This window comes from Paramormyrops kingsleyae, chromosome 10, assembly GCF_048594095.1.
Source record: "Paramormyrops kingsleyae isolate MSU_618 chromosome 10, PKINGS_0.4, whole genome shotgun sequence".
Lineage (NCBI taxonomy): Eukaryota > Metazoa > Chordata > Actinopteri > Osteoglossiformes > Mormyridae > Paramormyrops > Paramormyrops kingsleyae.
In genome coordinates this window covers 478,117-499,464 of record NC_132806.1, presented here as the reverse complement: position 1 = coordinate 499,464, position 21,348 = coordinate 478,117, and the positions used below count along the sequence as shown (strand labels likewise).

Sequence of the window (21,348 nt, the reverse complement as noted above, 5' to 3'; positions counted from 1 at the left end):
TATCCATCAATAGATATAAATTTGTTTTTCTGTTTCATAATCTATGTTTTTTTCCCTTCATATGGAATTGACTATTCTGTTTCTTTCATCCATTTATTTCTTATACTGTACATTGGATTTGTTTTTTATGTGAGTTTAAAATACTTGAGGGTAAAATAATGCAATATATCCATTAGGATATATATTTATGAAATTACATGCCAGGAATCTATCTAAAATGAATCACATACTTATTCCATTTTTATTTTGTTTCTCTATGAAAAAGGCAAAATTTGAAATACGAGTGCAAATTTTATTATTTTTTTAGTTTTCTAGTGGAAACACACATCTCAGCATCTGTCTTTCTCATTCTCTCCCCTCTCTCCTGTCCTGTCTCTCCTCTGCTTTGTCCTCCATCTCCCCTTGGGCAGGGCTGGACCTGCCCTTCATGCTGATGCCCCACCCCCTACTTCCCGTCAGCCTGCCGCCGGCCTCCGTTGCCATGGCAATGAGCCAAATGAACCACCTGAGCACGATGGCAAACATGGCCGCTGCCGCTCAGATGCACAGCTCGCTGTCCAGGGCTGGCACCTCAGTCATCAAGGTAAGAGGGTGCCGGCGGCACCTTGGGCTCCCGTAGCCCCTATCGACAGGCTCATCTCGCACACAGCAGGCAAGCGGCATCTGCGGCAGGCTGACACAGGTTTGTGGGCGTCTGCAAGAGCAGAGGCCTAGCTGACGGTGAGTGTTTTTCAGTTACTCCATGGTTAACAAGAGTGGTTAGGCCCTTCTCTGCAGGCTGGACATCATCTCTGAGGATACTGCAATAGTACTTACTGAGTACTAAATCAGTGTGTTTTCAGTCTCTAACAGACAACAATGGACAATGTTAAATACGTTATCTGTGTATTTTTTTATGAATATATTACTGCATTGTATCAGAATGGTTGTGTAAATGTGTGAAATGTTTACAGATATTCAGTTGAACTGATCTAGTCAACAGCTGTTTAATTATATGCTGAGGTGTACTGAATACCAGCTTATGCAGCGGTAGCGTGATGTGTGTCTGTTAATTACTAAGAGAATGTAATATAATGATCATATATTTATGTATGAGTTGCCTGGGTTCCTCTGATGTTCTCCTCATGTGAACCTGGTTTAAGAGCCGCCTGCTCCCTGAACAACCGCAAGTTGTGCCGATTGCCTGTTTCCTGCGATGCTCTAGTCTGCTGACTCAGGCACTCTGGTTCCAATAGGAGGGCTGTCATCGCTCAAGTCCTGGCAGGTGTTTGAGGATGTGTGTCAAACTTGATGAGTCTGAAATGACGGCGGCGAGGTGGCACAGCAAGCCTTTTCACAGGACTTAAATGTGATCCACATGCCCAGACATACCTACGGGTGTCAATAAAATAAAAACAAAAATTAGTTAGCGTTGTCTGAGCAGCAGGTGGCAGAGTGATTAACAACATCTGTTGATGTCACAGAAGTTCTTCCTTCATGTACTGTAGCATATTTAACCTGAAAGGCTTCATAAACACATGGGCTTTTCCTGCAGGAGCGTGTTCAGGACAGCCCCTCCCCGGCTCCTTCTGTGGAGGACCCCCCCCCACCATCCTCACACCCGAGCAGCAGCGCCTCCAACTCGCCGTTGCCGAACCAGCAGGGCCCTGACCGCCTGTGTAAGTTGCCCCCCCGATCCACCCCCATCCTCTCTCGGCTGTTGACGCTACCTGCATCACGCTTTTATCCTGTCTCTCCTTTCCTCTACTCGGTATAGCACCATTTTTTCACGCTTGTTCTATGTTTTACTATCCATTGATTCTAAATTTATCCAATTAGCATCACACCTTGGCTGTATACTTTGAACTTTTGTTGTCCTTTGTTCACTTGCAGATAACTCACAAATGACTGTTTGCTGATTATATGTCAGTCGACCCTTCCACATCGAAGGGGTTAGGGTGCAGGCCCCTCGCAATCTAGAAAAACTACGTAATTTTTTTTAGTCCCCTTGGCGAGTGAAGACAACATATGAGATATGAGAAACACAAGATACAAATATCACTGCGAGATATCACGTTAGAGCCTGCTGTGCACACGCTTGGTGTCCTCTAAACAAGCACTGTACATATATTTTATGCATTTGTGATTTATTAAACTATTGTGTGTCATTTGTTGGCCTTTGCATATGGTCTTCGCAAAGCTACAAAAAGCATTCCCATTTAATTTCTATTGCCAACCCTGCAATGGGGAAAGGTGCGCTGCTGAAGAGTTGACTGTATGTGTGTGGCTGCATGTGTGTGCCACTGACTGGCTTCTCCTCTTCTGCACTTGGCTTTCTGTCTGAATTAACAGTTCTGAATGTCCCTTCTGCAGACCTCAGAGACACCAATAGTGGGGTCATACAAAACACAGTGCAGGAGAAAGGTGAGTCTTATTAATGCAATTACTTGTGTATCAGTGAATGTTCAATGTCCAATTTATGTCTGTCAATACTTGCATGCCAGTATTTTTATGTATTTTTGTAAGTTTGTGTGTGTGTGTTGGTAGCTGTGTGAGCAAATAAAGAACAAGAACAATAGACTGCAGGTGAAGGGTCTTCACTGATGTTAGTACTGGGGTTGCTCACTAAGTCACGCAACTGCAGCTAAGGTCACCCCCAGCAAGAAGAACTGAGGTTTCAGCGTGAACGGTTATTTCATACACATACTGTGGAAACATGGCCGTTCTTGGCATCTGTATTATGTGTGTGTGGGGGTTTAATGTTTTCTGGTCAGCTGGGGGTGGGAGAGAGTGGCATTTGGTGATGATGGGGGGTGGGTAGAGGTGAGGTAAGGAGGGCAGGGAGGCTAAAAGGCGGACACTCCAGACAGAGGGCTGGAAAACCGGACTGTCCTTACGAAATCCAGACGAGAGGTCACCCTACTTGCAGCATTCTGCAGACTAAACACACCCTCTTCAGCCCATAACTGCTGTTATCTAGAATGTGGAGGGGCGTAGCCACATGTGAACATTAGGCTGAGATGACAACAACCTGGCTGGAGGCTTCTGGAAGGATACCAGTTTCATGCTTTTAATACCATACTGATTAAAGTTAATTTTAGGTCTTTCTGGTGTACACACCCCTAGATAAATAGTTACTGATTTTATTGCTTTTATATTTTATTGTCTTATTTGATAATTTTTTCTTATTTTTATTATTATTTTTATTGCTATTATAATCTCTGAATATTTTAATTTCCTTGTAGCAGGTGCTTCCTTTTCAGTACAATCCAGGTAGGAGGTATAACTATGCCCATGTAAAGTATGTTTCTGTGTATATGAGAAATAAAACCTGAACTTAAATTTTCATGAGATAAGTGGAGCTAGTTAGATGAGGATGAGGGAGGCAGGTTTTGAACCTAGCTACAATAACCAAATACTAAAAGCCAAATCTTATTAAATGAAAACATAAAACGTTATTAAATGAATCCTTGGTTGGAGCTCCATCCTGGATAATTCCGGGACAAGCCCCAGACCTCCGTAACCCTGCACAGGAAAATGGGGGGATGGATAAATGAGTGCTGGTTTGATCGGAGTAACGTGACTTCCCTGTATATGACATAATCACATATATGTATGACATCTGCTTGCAATCAGTGTGTCTCTCCGGCGTCACCAAATTGGCCGCGTGTAAATGACTTGGAACGGGCCGCTTAGTCTGTTACAGAAAACTAAAGTGCCGCAGAGCTCTTTGAGATAATCCTGCTGGTAAACTGGTAAAAACAACAGTGTGAAAGGCCCTCACTGCTTCCTCGGATGTCTCCTTTTTGCTGCCACTTTCTAAGCTAAAAGTGCAGGCTTTCAACTATGAAGAAATGGCATGGCTTCAAAACTGATGGCTTCTTAGCATTTTTTTGCTGTAAATTAGTATGGGAGTGACATGAATGCATGAGGTGAGCTGGGTTGCACTTTTAATGTGTCCTCTGGTGTCAGAATGGAGGGCTTGTTAACAAAACACTTTCCAAAATGCGCCAGAGGAATGCACACATGGTGCTTTAGAGATTTCTGATTATTTAACTGCCGTCTGTGACCCCTTCACATCCCTTGCAGCTGGTAGACTTTCTAAACTTCTTTTCTTTTAAGAATGGAATACTGCTTAGCTTAGCATTAGACAAAGCATTTTATCTTTATGGGAAAACAATATAAAAGCTCACCAAATTAATGTATTTTAGCAGCAGCTTGTGCAGGGGAGCGGGTTAAACTAAGGTTGGTTCAATATTAAAAAATGATAGTGATCGAGTCATGGCAGCGTGTGGCTCAGCTGAGTTGAGGGCCCAGGACTGACGGGAAGCTCACGTCAGGTTAGAGGGCAGAGGCAAGCATGCCTGAGGCAGGCCGTGCCTGGTACCTGAGTGACACCTGCATGGGTGATGAGCGGCCGCCGTGGCAGCACCAGCCGTCCATACAGGGCCGCCTGTCAATCCACGCCAGACTGTGGCGTGAGCTGAAAGGTTGGGTCCCGACCCCACCCCTCCTCATCTTTAATGCTCCACATGGCACTTTTCCAGAGTTAATTGGGGGAGCAAAAAAAACTAAATCACTTCATTAAATCTGTTAATTGTCATCTATTTCTGAGACATGGATGTTGCACTTCCATCAAGCTGGCAAAGGAAAATGTTGCAGTTGTCTTAATTAGCTTTAGCAGCTACTTTCAAAATTAAGTTTATTTTCAAAATTATGCTTTATTTTCAGAAGCAGGACTCATGGGGAAAAAGAATGCACTTTTTAAAATAAATGTAATTAAATTGTAATTTACTCTGGGTATCTCCAAACACAGCAATGAAAATAGGTGTGCAGTGTCTCTATGCAAGTAATTACCATTTTGGGGAAGGCTTTATAGGACAAATTTGTATCTATTATTAATTAATTAATAATTGTTTGTATAAGAGATACAAAAAAAAATATTATGTGGATAATATATTCTTGGACAGCTCTTTATCCATGCTCATAATAAAAAGCTGAAGTATACTGAAGAACCGCCAAAAAGATTTGGTGATTATTAGGTTGATGCCATCCTTATAGAATTGTGGTATATAAAATATTTTAATAATGAAAATGCATTTAGCAGCAGGGCTCTGTTAATCATGCTGTGTGGGGAATTATCAGTTATGCAGGGTGTTACTGAAAGAACTGACTTGCTTAACTTTTTCAGTTTGGCAGTGGCACAAGCATCTGTACACATCTGTTGAGTCTGGGGTGTGTATTATTTTTTCATATGCGTAATTAATATAGTTATTTTGTACTTTTTGTTCTAAAGTTAGCTCTGTTGGGCTACAACATATTCCTCGCATGTTGCTTCCCAGTGGTGAAGGTGGCACAGTGTCCCCAAACATAAGGCATCATCAGGGCCACACTAATTAACCCACTAATTAGAATCTTTTGAATATTCAGCAGGATCACCCCCTTCCTAAATCCAGGGGAAGGCAGGCAGGGGAGAGGGCCGGGAGAACTTTCCGGAGTAAATGGTATGGTTATTACAGCGATTCTCGGCGGAGGGTATTTTTCCTGCCTTCTTTTTTTTCTAAGCAGCATTTCAGCTTCAGCATCTGTTCACCCAGATGGAGTCCGATGCTCCCAACTCCAGTTAACTGTGGGGCCCTTCAAGTGAGGTTGCCGCAGAGGAAGGAGTCTGAGCTGAGGCTGAAAAGGCTGATTGGGTCGGTTGTTTTGTGCTGAGCCAAGCCTGGTTTATCTTGGGTGTTTTAAGTTACATGGGGTAATACTTACAGTAGGGCTTCCCGAGCCCTGGTCTCGGTACCAGTCTGAGGCTAGTACTCCAGCTGGCCGTGGAATGCTGGGTTTTCTGTAGAGGGGTTGCTTAATTTCCAAAAATTATCTACACATTTTCTACTTTTTACAACCCATCATGTTTGTTTGCATCTGAAAAAATGAGAACAGTTAAACTGCTGAAATCACCTATTGATCCATCGGCAGTCTTCCAATGACTTCAGGCACTAGCAACGCTGATTAAAGCAAATTTTATTAAGAAAATTATTTCTATTCAAGTACTGCTGTGTTTTTAATGAGCCTAAGTGAAGATCCTGGTGCGCCTGCATCTGGTGACATACTCTTAGCCTGGGTCCTGCTTTGTCAGTCTATCCTCTGGTTTTCTTTCATCCTCTTCAGGTTATGCTCATTTTTGGCTGCACTGAGCTTTCTTGGAGTCAGATAGATCAAAATAACAAACATTCCACTATTGATATCAGGGAAGCAAATGAGGGACATCTGGGAGTGGGGGTCGTGGTTAGGCTTGGGCAGTAATACATTGCTTTTTAAGATGCCACCATAATAACGTACATCATGGTAATTCCTGGATTGTATGACGGCTAGTGCTTTCTTGGGGGGAGGGGGTTTGCTGATGACAATTTGCTGATGGAGCTGAGGGTGCTGATGGTGTGGTGCTTTCTTGCCAGCTATTTTCATCGCCACTGATGGTTCGACAGATTTCTGGGAAATTGTGCATCATTTGCAGGCATCAGGGAGTTGCGGGCATTTGAGAAAGAAGACTCCCAAAGCTTCTGGGACACATGGAATGTCTGATATAATATTAGAACAATATCAGTACAATCCCACACTGTGTAGACTAGATTATATATACTGTACTGTGTGTGTCCATGTACATACTGTTTGTCTGTATGTCTCTGTATTTTTATACACAGGTGTACTGTATGTACATTAGGGTGATTTTAAAATGGCTTTTTTTCATGCACTTGCCCTTTTTTCTCTTAATAACTGACAGTGTTTAGTTTCACATCAGATGTGAAATGTGAAAATATGTGAAACTTAAATTTATGACAAGTTAATCACAATGAAAGGCGACATTTCAAAATATTCTTATTGCATGGTTGCTAACTGAATTTCTTTAATAATGGTATTTGTCATGGCCTATTTTTAGTTTAAATGAACCAAACTTTAAGAAATACAGGTATAGCTGCTGAAAAAATAAAATGAGTACAGAGAAAATAAAATGAGTACCGAAAAATATGGTACAGAGCACCCTTGATGCTAAACTGGAAAAAAATAATAAGATGTTTAGTACATTTTTGCTAACAATCAAATGAATGACCAACAGTGGATGACTAAACTAGGCGTTAGCCATTCAAGCTGCTTGAGCAACCGCTAAACATACTTGAAAAATCATCAAAAAAATCCTGAAATGTTTTCTTATATAACATAACAAAGTTAGGGGGTGAGAATATTCCAATTTTCATTTTTAAGGACCACCCTATCATACTTGATGTGTATATCTGTGTAACTTTGTGAGTAATACTAATGGAAGGTCTGTCCTTCTTCTGGTAGTAGAGGAGTCTCAGTTGGCCCTGCCCATGATGAAGCCTGGGTTTGACAAACAGGCCTTGGCTCCAGGTTTCCCTGCCACTTTTCTATTTGCCGATGGCCTCTCATCCATGGAGACTCTACTTACCAACATCCAGGTACAAAAAGATACACCTCAGCAACACTGAAATGTGCTCCTACTGACCATGTCATGGACAATTAAATGCTATGTGTAAATGTAAAAGAGACTGGCAGTGATATGGTCCTGTGTTTATGGGAATGGTATGTGAGAAGGTACGTGTTCACGTTGGGATAACAGGTCTTTCCTCATTTTCAGAGCCTGCTCAAGGTAGCAGTGGAAAATGCACGAATGCAGGAGAAGCAGATCCAGCAGGAGAAGAAGGAACTGAAGATGGAGCTTTTCAGAGAACGAGAGATGAGGGAGAGCCTGGAAAGGCAGCTGACCTCAGAGCTTCAGATTAGAGGTAGGTCCTGTTAAATGGTATAATTGAATTCTAAGGGAAGATCAGAAATAGCATTGCTTGAAATTGAGGTTCACTTTATGGAGAAGTAAAATAGAAGATCTTAGCAAATTAATGTTTAGGAAGTATTAAATGTAGTTCTCTGGAATGTTTGGAGAAAGTGGTCAAAATACAGTGCTCACACTTAGAGACTCACACTGGGTGCCCTAGGGGCCTCCTTTGCCCACCACTGATCTTCTTCTTACAGCAACCATCCAGAAGCGGCTGAAGCGGGAGAAGAAGGCCAAGCGGAAACTGCAGGAGGCACTGGAGTTTGAGTCCAAGCGTCGGGAGCAGGTGGAGCAGGCACTGAAGAGGGCCACCTCACCCAGCAGCCTCTGCGAGAGTCTCAGTGGTGGGGTCCTGCATTTTCACCCATCCTTCTCCTTTGTACCTATCTATCTGCTTTCTCTACTTCTCAACTCAATAAATCGAACTTGTAGCAGCAATTTCTTACAAGAATTAGGTAAATCTCCAGAGCACTTTCAGCTTTGAAATTGAAAAGCACTTTACAAGGAATCAAATGGGTATATGCATAAAAATTTTTATGCATAAAAAATATTGGGCCTCATTCACCCATTGGGCCTCATTCACCAACCATTCATACAAAAAAATTTGTTCTTAAACCCCACGTACGCCCTTTTTTACGAAGATTCTGACATTCACCAATGTTTTCTTATCTGAATTTGTTCTTAGCTAAGAACAGAATCTACGCACACTCAAGACCATTCGTACGCAAATTTGAGTAATGATAATTTGCTCAAAATAATCGGTTATAGCAGTTTTGTTCATTCTACCAGGGTTGGGGCTATTCCGGAATGCATTGATCAATTCCAGTCCAAATCAGGAAATGGAACTGGAGTTGAAACTTAAATCTCCCTGAAATTCTAATTCAACTCCAATTCTGTTCCCTGTAGTTTTTTTTCCAATCCCAGCTCCAGTTCCATTTCCTGATTTGGACTGTAATTGATCAATGCATTCTGGAATGGCCCCAACCCTGCATTCTACAGTTCATAAAATGAAAGTATTTGAATAATTTATAAAAGTAAAATACAAAAATAATTTTAAAGTGGCAGTAACGGCGATCATGCGGATTATAAATAGGTCTGTTTCTGCGCATTGGCCTGGCTATCAAAATGGCATTTCGTTACTTCTTGAAGAGCTTGCCAATCATTCTCTGAGAAGGGAACGCATGTTTGAAGATCATTTAGATTTATTTGGCACACAGCTGAAAACATGGAAAGATATCACCTTCTCTGTGAACGCTTTCTTGGGGGCTTTATATCCAATGGTTACGCTACTAAATAACATGTGTCTATTTGCATTTACCTCCTGTACAGTAAGATCCAGTTATAACGGACTTCAAGGGACCTGACAAAACAGTCCGTTATATCCAAAGTCCGTTATATGCTGTATGCCCAGAACACAACTACAGGACACCATTTACTCATGCCACACCCCATTATATTATTATAAATTATTATATTGTACATGTAGTCCAACTTTACCTCAGCAGATGCGTTACTATTAATAATCCCGACTACGTATCTGCGCTTGACATCACCAGCACGCCACGCGCCTTGTCGGCGGAGCTGCATGTCCCTATAGCCAAACAAAACTACAGCTAAAAGCGGCGCTGGGGACTAAATTGTTTGTCCATAATAAGCAAAATTCCGTTAAATGCGAGTCCGCTATATCCGATGCGTTTTCTGCATGTTCTTAAAGGCGCACGGCCAGGACCAGCGGACCTCGTCCATTATAGATGATATTCCGTTATAAGCGAGTCCACTATAACAGGATTTTACTGTATTAATACTTCTACTAAAGCATTACTGAAGTTTTTTTTCCTCTTAGTGTCAAGCGGCTCACAACCTGCGTGCCTCTTCGCCATTCCTTGCACACGACCCTACAGTCTCATGCCCTTTTATGTGAAATTGCAGGGCGTTTCCCTATGCTAATTAGGACAAACTGGCACGTGCTTTCAGTTACAAAGACGTGGGATTCACCATTCTTAAGAACAAAGGTGTGAACAATTTTGCTACTTAAGAACACGTCCTAAATCCGACGTAGGTTGTTCTTAACAAATTTCACAGGAACAAATTTAAGAGAAAATATTGGTGAATGAGGCCCACTGTGTTTAAATCTGGACCAGTGATGAAATATATTCTTATTGAGATGTGATTCTGAGTGAATCTGAGAGAAGGTATAATGAAATTGAAGTGCTGTTCTATTTTTCAGTGACCCTTCTGCTCTTCTTCAATTCATTTTTCTCTTTTTTCCTTCTTTCTTCCTCATAGTCCTTCGTGTATCTGTCTTACATATTTCACAAATATTTCATTTTAAAGCATAGCAGTTAATGACAGTAAAAGGTGATGATGGGGGAGGGGAGTGTCTTAAAGATCAACCTGTTATTCATGTTCGACTTGTTGGCGACTTCTGGTTTAGTCAAATGTCACAGTAGTGTAAGATAGATATTTAGACTTGGTTAGTGAAAATGTGGTTTAATATATAGATATTCATATAGCCACTATATGTACAAGTGTTTATTGGTCACTGTGTTGTGAATGTAAGAGAAATTTAGTATATACTTAAATGGTGCATGTGGGGAAACTAAGTCCATGCAAGTATGAAAGACTTGGGTAATTTGGAAAACAAAACAGGCTTTATTGGAATAAGTCCCCTTTTCAGGGAGTACATGAGGGGGGAGACTAGGAGAGTAGGTAAGTGCAACAGAAACAAAAAATAAGACAGGGTGGGCAACACTGTCTCATGGGCTTGACGTAGATGGGCAAAAAAGAAGGTCACCTGACCCAAAGTATAGATGAACAGCTGTTTTATTTTGTATAGGAGTTTAACTGTTTTAAATGTACAGATCAGTATTTAGTTGATATGGGTAATTTTGCCACTCCATGTGTCTAACAATTGTTTTACCTGTTGTGTATTTTATGATTATATGTCATCTCTAGTTTTTGTCTATTAAAGCATTGCAGAGCCCCCTGCATTTTAAATAAAGATGCTTTTTATTCATTTGACCGCAGAGCCAGTGCTACCAGAGGTAGAGCCAGAACATAATGAAAGCCAACAGGAGAACTCACCTGCACAAGGTACTAACCCAGCTGTCTGCACTCAGCAGCTGCCAGTCAGAATCATGGGGCGCTTCAATCACTCAGGGGCCTTGCCCAGAAATTACAGAGACAATCTAAAACCAGCATAATATCATTCTCAATTTTATTCAAACTGACAAGAATAATCAGTCATTGAGGATGACCACCATTTTAGACATACAATGATCTAGTCTGGAACACTAGTAATCTGTATTTCTTTTTTGGTTTGTTTTATGCAATGTGAAGTACACTGTTTATTGTTTTTACCCTTTGGCGTAGATGGTGCAGTTCTGCTTAAATTGTTGTCACTTGGGCATAAAGCTGGCACACACAGCTTCATTTATCTCTTGTTAGTCCTGCAGCTTTGCAGGAGCATTGCAGCTAGGCGGACGATACAGGGCTAATTCCATGAAGGCCCGGCTCAATGGTCCCAACTGCAGCACTCATAAATAAAGGACACTAGATCTGTTCTGCTCTCCTACATGTTTTCTAGATCTTAGGCAGTCACCGACTTGTACAAAAAGTGATAATATCCTCAAGGCGAATATACACATTTTGTACACAGGCATACACAGAGTCACACTCACAACCACACTTACAACACATACACGTGTTTGGCCATTACATACACGTGTGTGTGTGTGTGTGTGTGTGTGTGTGTGTGTGTGTATGGCTGGGTGGGTGGGTGGCTGTGTATGTGAAGGGGTAGGCTTGGTTGAAGCTAAAAAGGAAGGAGGAAGAGGAGATTTAGAAGAAGGATTAATTCAAAAAGAATGCAGATGGAAGGAATGAATGAAAGGTGACTAAATGATCAGCAATTGCAGAGATGGAGGGCTGTGCTGGGGTTAAAAGGTGGGAGAAATAGGAGATGAATGAGAGGGACTGGGACAAGGTTAAAAGGAATGAGAAAGAGGAGAAAGAGTGGACTGGGATGAGTTAAAAAAAAAAAACAAAGAAGATGGAGGTGGATAGGGCAGACTGGGAGGAGGTTGTGCATGTGAGGTGCGTCAGCCTTGTGATGTGATCTGTGCTGAAAGCTAATGAAACGAGCAAATTCATTTGGAAAGCTGGTAACTGACTATGAGAACGTCAGGGCAATCAGTGAAAGAGAGCCCTGTTTGCTCTCTGAAATCCAGTAATTCAGTGGTGACTGAGTAGCAGTGGATTAGCCCTAAATTACATCACTCAATTCCTTAGAGCTATACAACATGAAAGAACAGTAGAACGCACACACACACACACACATGCATACAGTACACACATGCATATACGCAGTTTCTCTCACAATCTCTCTTAATTGAAAAAATATTTTCCTCACTGGATTACACAGATTCTCCATACATCTGGTCTCATTTTCTCACACACACACACGTCCTGTCACATTTATTCATGTAGTCGTATAGTTTCATAATTTTTTTCTTATGTATGCACACACACTGTCTCTTGCATGCAAAAACTGACCTACCACAATCAATCATAATTTATCACATACTATGGTAACAGTTATTAAGAATAACAATTTACAATGATTTTGTTCCAAAAAAGCTTTGTGTTCCTCTGTCTGCTTGTTAACAATTACATTGTTACTCATCATTGTTCTTAAAATCAGTCGGCCATTTTTCAGTTACACTTTTCTGATATTGCTCCACTCAGGTCACAAACACTGTATTCATTTATGTAGGAAATTAAGTAACTGGCTGGCTAATCCATCTATATCTGGCAAAAAGGGCCTGCTTTGCCCTGGCTTATCAGGAACATGAAAGACTTAGACATGGAAGATTTAGGGAGAAGCTGGAAGTGGACCTGGTGGTTATGATTTTCCCCAGGGTACTGCACATCCAACTGGGGCTAAGACACTCCACTCCAATACCAGCCGCTACAGAAACATATCACACAATAACAGAGACTTATTTTGAGCCTGGGAAGTGAGGTCTCAGACTTAGAGACAGCCATACATTTTTCCATTGTAAATATCAGTGGCGTATGCAATGTTTTTAAATGCAGACATTTAACTAAATATAGGGAAACTCCAAATTGAAGCATGAAGCCATTTACTTTGTGAAAATCAACAAACTGAAGGACTTTTGTGTCCTCTGTCAGGAAGAACAGTCATCTCAGCTTTACTTAACATAAGTTATAAACGTCCTTCCTTGTGATCAATTCTAACCCACCCCCATATGGACTAAGAAATATTTCCCAGGGGACGTGGCCTTTTAGATGTGGGCTTGAGAGTGTATATGTGAATTAACAGCAGTCTGCAGTGGTCTGTAGTAGTAGTGTTTCTATCAGGGTTCAAGGCACAGGCCAGAGCTGCACTGTCCAATCGGAGAAGGGGGCGGTGCATTCCACAACAGGAGGTGGACCTCTTGGGGGGAAGGAGCCAAAATGTTATTTCTGGGCCTGAATAACCTCTAAAAAAAGCACAGAAATACTTTCTTATACACATTCTTGTCCTTTCTCATCACTGCCTTCAAACAACAACATCCCTTTTGGGGAATAAAAAAAGCTTATTGGTAGTGCTCTGTATATGGGTCACACAGACCTTGTAACTATGCAGCGATTCCAGACAAGAGCAAGGCGGAGGATCACAATTTTGCACACAATGGCACATTTACACACACAGGATCCTAATCACACACATTGTCTCCTTCCACTTCTGTCTCTGTTAATTCTTTCTTCTCTCTCTCTCTCTCTCTCTCTCCCTCACACACACACACACACACACATGTAGGGTAAACATATCCTTATGGGGACCGCTCATTAATTTCAATGGGAAAAATGCTAACGCTAACTATGACAACCTTAACCCCTACCCTGCCCTAACCATAACCATAAGTAACCAAACAAAATACAAGAGTTTTTGCATTTTTAGTTTTTTCATAGCAGTCACCAATTTTTATAAAATAGAGTTTTCCCTTATGGGGACCATAAGGGAAAAAAAACGGATATTTATCACGTTATGGGGACATTGTGTCCCCATAAGGATAGGTAAACCCGCTCACACACACACACACACACACACATTTTCTTGGCTTGTCAGTGTTACTCGGATGACTCCAGGGTGTCTTCTCTCTGATTGCTGCACTTGTTTACATCCTGAATACATATTAGCTCATCTGCTAGAACCCAAAGAGTAAACCCATCATAAACAGAAAACACTCTCTTACTAATTACCCATTTCCTGTTACTAATGAAGTGAGCATACCGTGTTCAGATTAGAAATCTGCTGTGGTCCCCGTTGTTTCTGTTTCCAGCTGTTTTTACTTTATCTCAAAACCCTTGGTGACAGCTAATATTAAATGATAGATCACCCATGGTAAGGACATTGAAAGAGAATTTAACAGTCACTTAATCTATAGGTTGTGTAACTAATACGGCAGCACTTCATGTATTATGGCTGGATTTTACTTCATTCTCTTTATTTTTAAATGTGTAATGAAGCCTGAGGCTATGCTTCCTTTACTGTCTTAAATGTACATTTATTGACTTGAGATAATTATAGGATAGCAGCTAGCCATTTAGCTGAGGATCTTCTATGACAGCTTGCTGCAGCACGTAATTCAACCATTTCAGATAGTATTAGCTGCATGCATTACACTCTGCTGATGGCACTGAGCCTGAAGCTTAGATTTTAAGTGCTTTGTATATGAACTGTCAGCTAAGTTATTATAAGTTTAAGAGTGTTGGTTTCCTGTAGCTGATTAGGGTAGTCAGGATAGAGTCTGATGTTCAGGAGAGAATTGATATAGGACCCAGATGTGAGATTTTTCTGTACTTGATTTGTGACTAAATTCATAACATTTTTCAGAAGCAACGTATCCTACACAGAATTGTATTCTGTTAAACACCATTTAAAATGTATAACAGTCGACTGTTGTGTGACATCTGGTAAAGTTCAATTATTTTATCCACAGAAAACAGAGTGTACATGAAGACTTCTGTGCTGTACTGATCCCAGCAGCTTCTGAAGCGCCTCTCCCAGGCTGAGTGCAATAGTAGAAGGATGGTCCAGCTCTGCTGTCACCCAGATCTCCCCAGCAATGCTACTTCCTCACACTGAAGAAAGACTGACCGGAATAGTACCTTCTCTGATACACCAGCTTGTTTCTATAACAACGTGTTTTTATATCTAACTTCCCCACGAAGCACAGACAGTAGAGAGACCTGCTCTTCTCTTAAGTTGGGAGTAGTTCTCTGATATTCCAGTGTGGTTTCTTTCTCCTTTATTGTTCATACTGACTCCAAGATGCCCTTTCCTGAACTATTCCTGAAGCTCAGAGCAACATCTTTGCAAGGCCTGGACCTGACAGGGATTTTTTGTTAAGTCTCAGGACCTCCAAGTCAGGACAGGGGGTGGGTTGTGGGGAATTAAAAAAAAAATCAACAAATGAATCCATGTGCATTCTACTGATTGTCCACACCAGCTGTTTTCCCCATCAGTAAATGGGCTGAAACAGAAGAGTGCGTGAGAACATTTTTGTTTGTCTTGTTTTCTCATTCTCCCCCTCTCTGTTTTGGAAAGTAGTGATGAAGGCAGAAGAAACCCACTGTCCTGCTGTTAGCTGATTGGCGTAATATTGGCTCTCCCTCCATTTCAAATGCTCCTGTTTACCTTCTGTGTGCATTTTAATCAAGATTCTGTTTGAAGGAAGATGTGTTGAAACCATTCAATAGAGCAGCCAGCAGTTTCCCTCTTTTAATGTATGGCATATGATCTTTATGCTGAAACAAAAAAAAATACAGGTTTTTGTTTCACCTTTTGTTTTTGATAAATTCTTATGAAAGTGCTACTGTGTATGTTATTGTGATATAGGGAGGAAACATTTTAAGTCAGAAAAGATATCTTACACATCTGATTCAAGCAGAGACAATAAGTAAGACACTGGATAAATGGAGAATTGTGTGGTAAAAAGGGTTCCGTTCAGGTATAATGTATATTTTATCATTTGTCTATATTTCTTTGCAATGACAGAGAGGTAGCTGTCAGCGATGTTGGTCTGTATTAGGTTGTAACATTCCTGTACACAGGACCAACTTGTGATGCTCAGATCAAATAACACACCCTCAGGATATTTAGCAGACTGTTTTTAGCAATAAAATGGTGAAGTGCAGTGTTTTGTTGCTGTCATCAGTGATTCATCTGCAGATAGGATGACCTGCATCGTTTTCATTAACTCATTTTCATTCAGAGGCCCGATTTTCGCCCCCCTGCCCGGAGTTACCACTCTATGGCATCACCCTCAGGTGTGTAGTCAATGTTATTTATTAAAAAAAAAAAATACAGGTAAGCAGGTAAATGTAAGCAGGTAAATTTTCCAGGGGGTGGACAGGAAGTGATTCCCACCCCCTAATATGGCGGATGAGTCTCAAAAGGTGAGCAGTCTGTCCCCATTATGAGGTGTCTACAGTATGATTGCACAGGACCCAGTAAGGATGACATAAGGACATCATCTGTCCTCAAGCCTCCCTGTGTGGGATGTTGGGTGCAAAGTCACCCAGAGGCCTTTACTCCTAAGCACTGTCCTTCCAAATTGGGGGGGCACTGGCAGGCCTAAAGTGGATCCAGATGAATATTTCATCAACATGTTGACAACAGTTTCTTTAATCTGTCGATTGCACTCTTTTTTTTATGCCACTACGTTAATGACTTTTTAATATAAATATAATTGCACTACAGCTGATATGATCAGTATGAATGATTTGGAAGAGGCAAAGCTTGGAGTTTAATGCTAAAAGAGGGAATGAAATCTCAGCCATGACTTTGACGTGAGGAGCCATCATCATAGCAGGTACCTGCAGAGATTTAGGATCTAATGTTCTGCAGACTATAATATAGCAACCAACATGATCACAGCATACATCAGGCTAAACACTCGGGGCTTTCTCCGTGTAATATTCTGAAATGCCGTTCCTTCTTTTGAGGTGTCTCCACTATAATGATACACTACAATGATAGCTCCAGTGTAGTACAAAGTACCCTAATTTTCTGAAAACTCACTGTACTAGGGTCGTACTCATTCATTGTTTCAGTCTGTTCCTTATCCCATCCCTTGAGACTTTTTGGTGTTGTTCAATCTCACAAGTAGTCTCTAATTCACTAAATGACTCACACTAAGGAGCACTTCAGGTTCTATGGTTTGCATATTTGCGTAATTCAATGCCTCGTACACACGCTTCACTAGCATCTACTTAGAAAAAGTGACTTGTGCACCTGCTGTCCCAAAAGGCCCGCATGTTCACACACTTATGCAGGTGGATATTTATTGTAGCCATTCAGGCGAAGCACCTTGATGAAAGGTCAAGGTCTTTACCCAATGCACCACCTGCTACAGTATTGGAGATGATGCAAGACATGCTGTGCGTGGATCACGCCAAATGCTGGGGGACGTTTTGAAATCCATGCTGAACATGCTGATGTGGCTCTTAGACCTGAATTATATTTAAAAAAAAGCTCTGCTAGCTGCTGACCACACAGAATTATCAATCCATCCATTTTCCTTGCATCTGTTCAAGGTAGACGATCTGGTGCCTCTAAATAGCCCATAGTATGTTTGTTTGGGTGCCTTGGCATTCATTCCAGTCTTCCCCTGCCCTGTGGCCTGTCTTTCGTGGATTGGCTTCCGACTCCCTGTCATCCAACACTGAATAAGAGGTTGAAAACTGGGTAAATGGAAAAAAAAACACATTTTCTTCTGAAAATGCTCCTGTTTGAGAATGAGGTGGTGACCAGTGCCAGTGCTACTAATACCCACTAGAAAGCCCAATAGGTTTGACGGAACTTTGTGTGATTCAACTTCATCTAACTTCATCCTTCCTGCAATTTGATTACTTAATTTCAGGTAAATATTTAAGTTTCCTGATTCAAGGACACAGGATGAAATGTATTAAATAAACTGATACGGTAAGTCATTGAATTCTGTGTGAACCCTCTATCTGGGTCAGCGCCTAGGGCTTTTTATTATATCTGTTGACAGTCCTTGAGTGCAGACTCGCCTGTGTGTTTGCTAGGGATGACACGGTTCATGGAAAAAAACCGAACCGTTCGGTTCGCTTGTCTCGGTTCGGAGCATGCATGCGTCGCACGGTTCGACTGTTCATGACATGCGCAATGTAGCCTCGTGCCCCGTATGTGACGTGTCGCGCGAAAGAATAGGCTATATGCACAGAGCGGTGGGTTCCGGTAAAAGTTCAGCCAGCTAAGTAATTTCCGGTAGCCTTTCGTTTGCTGCGTTTAGCTCCTGTTTTCGGCGTTACCACCCTGTCTCTGAAGAAAACGTTTAAATTTCAGCCAACCGATAGCACAACATCTGAACACTGTTGTGCGCCTTTGTTGTGTGACTTTATTTAATGTGCGGTTAGGCACTTTGTTAAAGAAAATTAAGTTATCTGTGACAAAGCACTCCAGTGAGTGTCATGCCTCGATCGTCCGCTCTTTCCGTGTGCCACGCCCCCTCGTTAACCCTGTGTGGATTCCCCGTGTTTACCAGCTGTTCCTGATTGTTGTCAAATTTGTCATTACTCCATTGTATTTAGTCCGCGTTTCCGTTTCTTTCTCCAGTCCGGTCATTATATTGTAATTCTGCTTTACCGCTCGTCTGTGTTCCTTTTGCTCATTAAACCCCGCATTCCCCCGATCCTAGGTCTCCTCGCCTCTGCTTCCCCAGTCAGCGTTGTAACAGTGAGCCTGCTTCCATGCTGCAATGTGAACATTTGCCATGTTCCTAAAAATTCTGTTTATTGCACAGTGTCTGACCACACAGACCTACAGGCTATTGCCAGATGATCATACTAGACATATCAATTGGACATATGTTGCACTATTACGGATTGATGTCTTGTACATACACAGAAACTGATTTTATCGATTACTCAAGAACATTCAATATAATTAATACCAATTTTTTTCACGTTATATATATATATATATATATATATATATATATATATATATATAACGTGAAACGAACCGAATCAGGCGTAATCAAGATAGGTGATCTATCATTTTAACGATCCCCAATTAAATTAACCCCGTGGACCGGACAAATACAAAACGAATGATTAAACATTATATGCGTCTCTTTTTGTATGTTTTCTAAATAAGACCGCGTGCCCATACCCAACTGTAATAGCGATTAAAGCGATCTATTCTTTTAGCATTTATGTTAAGGCAAGACTTTTATTTTATTACTGTTCTGGGATTAATAATTTTAATAATGTGCTTTAAGTCAAGTCAAATTCAGTTTATGCATGATTACATGATATAACTTTTTTAATACTGTATCCTAAATTGTGGATCATTAAGCTATATATCATATGCTGAAGTACATTTCTGGAGTATTAAAGATTAAAAGAAAAAATAACAAGAACCGTACAAAACCGAAAACCGTGACCCTAAAACCGTGATACAAACCGAACCGTGGGTTTTGTGAACCGTGCCACCCCTAGTGTTTGCGTATCACTGTAAGCCTGAGAATGTGTCCCACATTGCAGTCTGCTTAGAAGGCATTCAGTCGATATGGCTTTAGAAAATAGGATAGTAAATCATAGTCATGTACTTGAACTGCAATATTATAGTCATGCCATAATATGAAGTATGAATTCACTGTAATATCTTCCATAACTGACAGAGTTGCATCCACGGACAAGTAGCATGCATAAAATAAATCTTATACGTAGACGGTCTTTAAAGGTTGAATAAAAATAGCAAATGAATCCAGCACTGAAGAAGTTTACTGTATCAAATATTTAACTTTTTTATGTATTTTGTTCAGCTGTGTCTAAACAGCGATTAACACATAATACTAATGTGAAATCTCATGTTAGTTATACTACTTTGAATGAACATAAAAATAAACTGATCAGATGTTTGTAAAATGCACAGGCAAGCTGGACAGACCTATAATTATGGAGCCTGAAATATGAAAATACAGAATAAAAAACTTTTATTGGGTAAATATTTTCTGTGCTAAGAATGCAATTATTTCCACAATGCTCCTTGCTTACATATTAAATGGCATGGATAGAATGTAGTATACACTTCAATTAACAAAATGCAATATAAGAACTGGTAGAGAAGGCCTGCACCTCCAATGCACTTCCCAGTCTGTCTGTCTCCATGGATCAGATGAGGAATGAACTGGGAACCTCTCCACAGGCAAGGCTGCAGGGCATGATGGAATCAGCCCCAGAGTGCTGAATATGCCTGCCAGCTCTGCGGGTCCTTCCCTGAATCTGTTCTTGCTCCCTTAAGGACTCCAGTTGTTCTCATGTCACATATCATGAAGACTTTGAGAGGCTGGTACTGAAATAGCTCTGACTCCTGGTAATAGACCAGAAGGTATTCCCTGCAGTTTTCCTGCCAGGCACACACAGGTATGGACGATGCTCTGATACTTGCTTCACAAGTGTTCTCTAGCACCTTTAACACCATCCAGTCTCTCTGATTGGGAAAAAAGCTCAGGACAATGCAGCTTGATGTCCCCACAGACTCCTGGATCATGGAGTACCTAAGTAACAGATGACAGTTTGTGAAGCTTGGGGAATCTGTGTTGGTGGTGAGCAGCACTGGGGCACCGTCCTCTCTCCCTTCCTGTTCACCCTTGTCTTCCAGTACACCAGTTCTTGCCATCTATGACTTCTCCATTGTAGGATATATTTGCAACGGAGATGAACCAGAGTACAGAGGACTAGTAGAGGACTCTATCTTGTGGTACATGGAGAACAACCTGCAGTTCAACATCAGCAAGACAAAAGTGCAGGTGTTGATCTTCTGGCATAACAGGGAGACCCTGTGACCAATCACCACATAAGGGGGGAAGTGGAAGCGGTGCAGGGCTACAGGTATCTGGGGGTAAACCTGAACAGCAGACTGGACTAGATGGACAACGCAATGGCACAGTACAAGAAAGGCCAGAGTAGACTCTACCTTCTGAAGAGGCGCAGGTCTTTTGACATCTGTAGGAAGCTGCTGTATATGTTTTATCAGCCCATAGTGGCCAGTGTGCTTTCTTTTTTCAGTGTCACATTTATGTAAGGAATAATTGACGACGGGCCGTTGAATTATTAGAAAAATAATGCACACCCGAGGTGGTGATGCGGCCACGACGCGAAGCTTATACTACGGTTGCCACACCTCAAGACATCGATCAGATGATATATTTCAAGGGATTCGTCCGGTTTTTCTACTTAAATCGCTATTGTGAGTAAGATTATTTCTTCCGCATCTCATCCAACGACTCTTTTGCTAGTTCCAAAACGTCATTAGCTGTTGTTTTTTTGGTGTTTTTCTCCCTCGAGTATGTCTAGCTGTTCTTCGCTGATCGTTTTATGTCTTTTGTTGTTGCCGGCTGCCTTTGATGTCCACTTCCGTTTATGTTGTTTTTCATCTGGACTGTCTAATACTGCTGCAGCCCAGTTGTTGAAAGTTTCAT

The 21,348-nt window shown here is 41.3% G+C and overlaps 1 protein-coding gene across 4 annotated transcripts in view; it reads left to right on the top strand.

The window, feature by feature from the left end:
• The window catches only part of LOC111835855 (dachshund homolog 2-like), a 155,613-nt gene extending 139,584 nt beyond the window's left edge, over positions 1–16,029 (top strand). Inside the window, exons 5-12 of one of the 4 annotated variants that reach the window (XM_023796570.2) lie at positions 411–583; positions 1,535–1,658; positions 2,353–2,403; positions 7,321–7,451; positions 7,631–7,778; positions 8,023–8,169; positions 10,853–10,918; positions 14,833–16,029. In XM_023796570.2, coding sequence (XP_023652338.2) covers positions 411–583; positions 1,535–1,658; positions 2,353–2,403; positions 7,321–7,451; positions 7,631–7,778; positions 8,023–8,169; positions 10,853–10,918; positions 14,833–14,870 — 878 coding nt within the window. In that variant the 3' untranslated portion in view covers positions 14,871–16,029. Of the gene's footprint in view, positions 1–410; positions 584–1,534; positions 1,659–2,331; positions 2,404–7,317; positions 7,452–7,630; positions 7,779–8,022; positions 8,170–10,852; positions 10,919–14,832 lie in introns of all 4 variants that reach the window. The other 3 variants (XM_023796569.2, XM_072717127.1, XM_072717126.1) reach the window with 3 other exon arrangements.
• Positions 16,030–21,348: the final 5,319 nt, after the last annotated feature.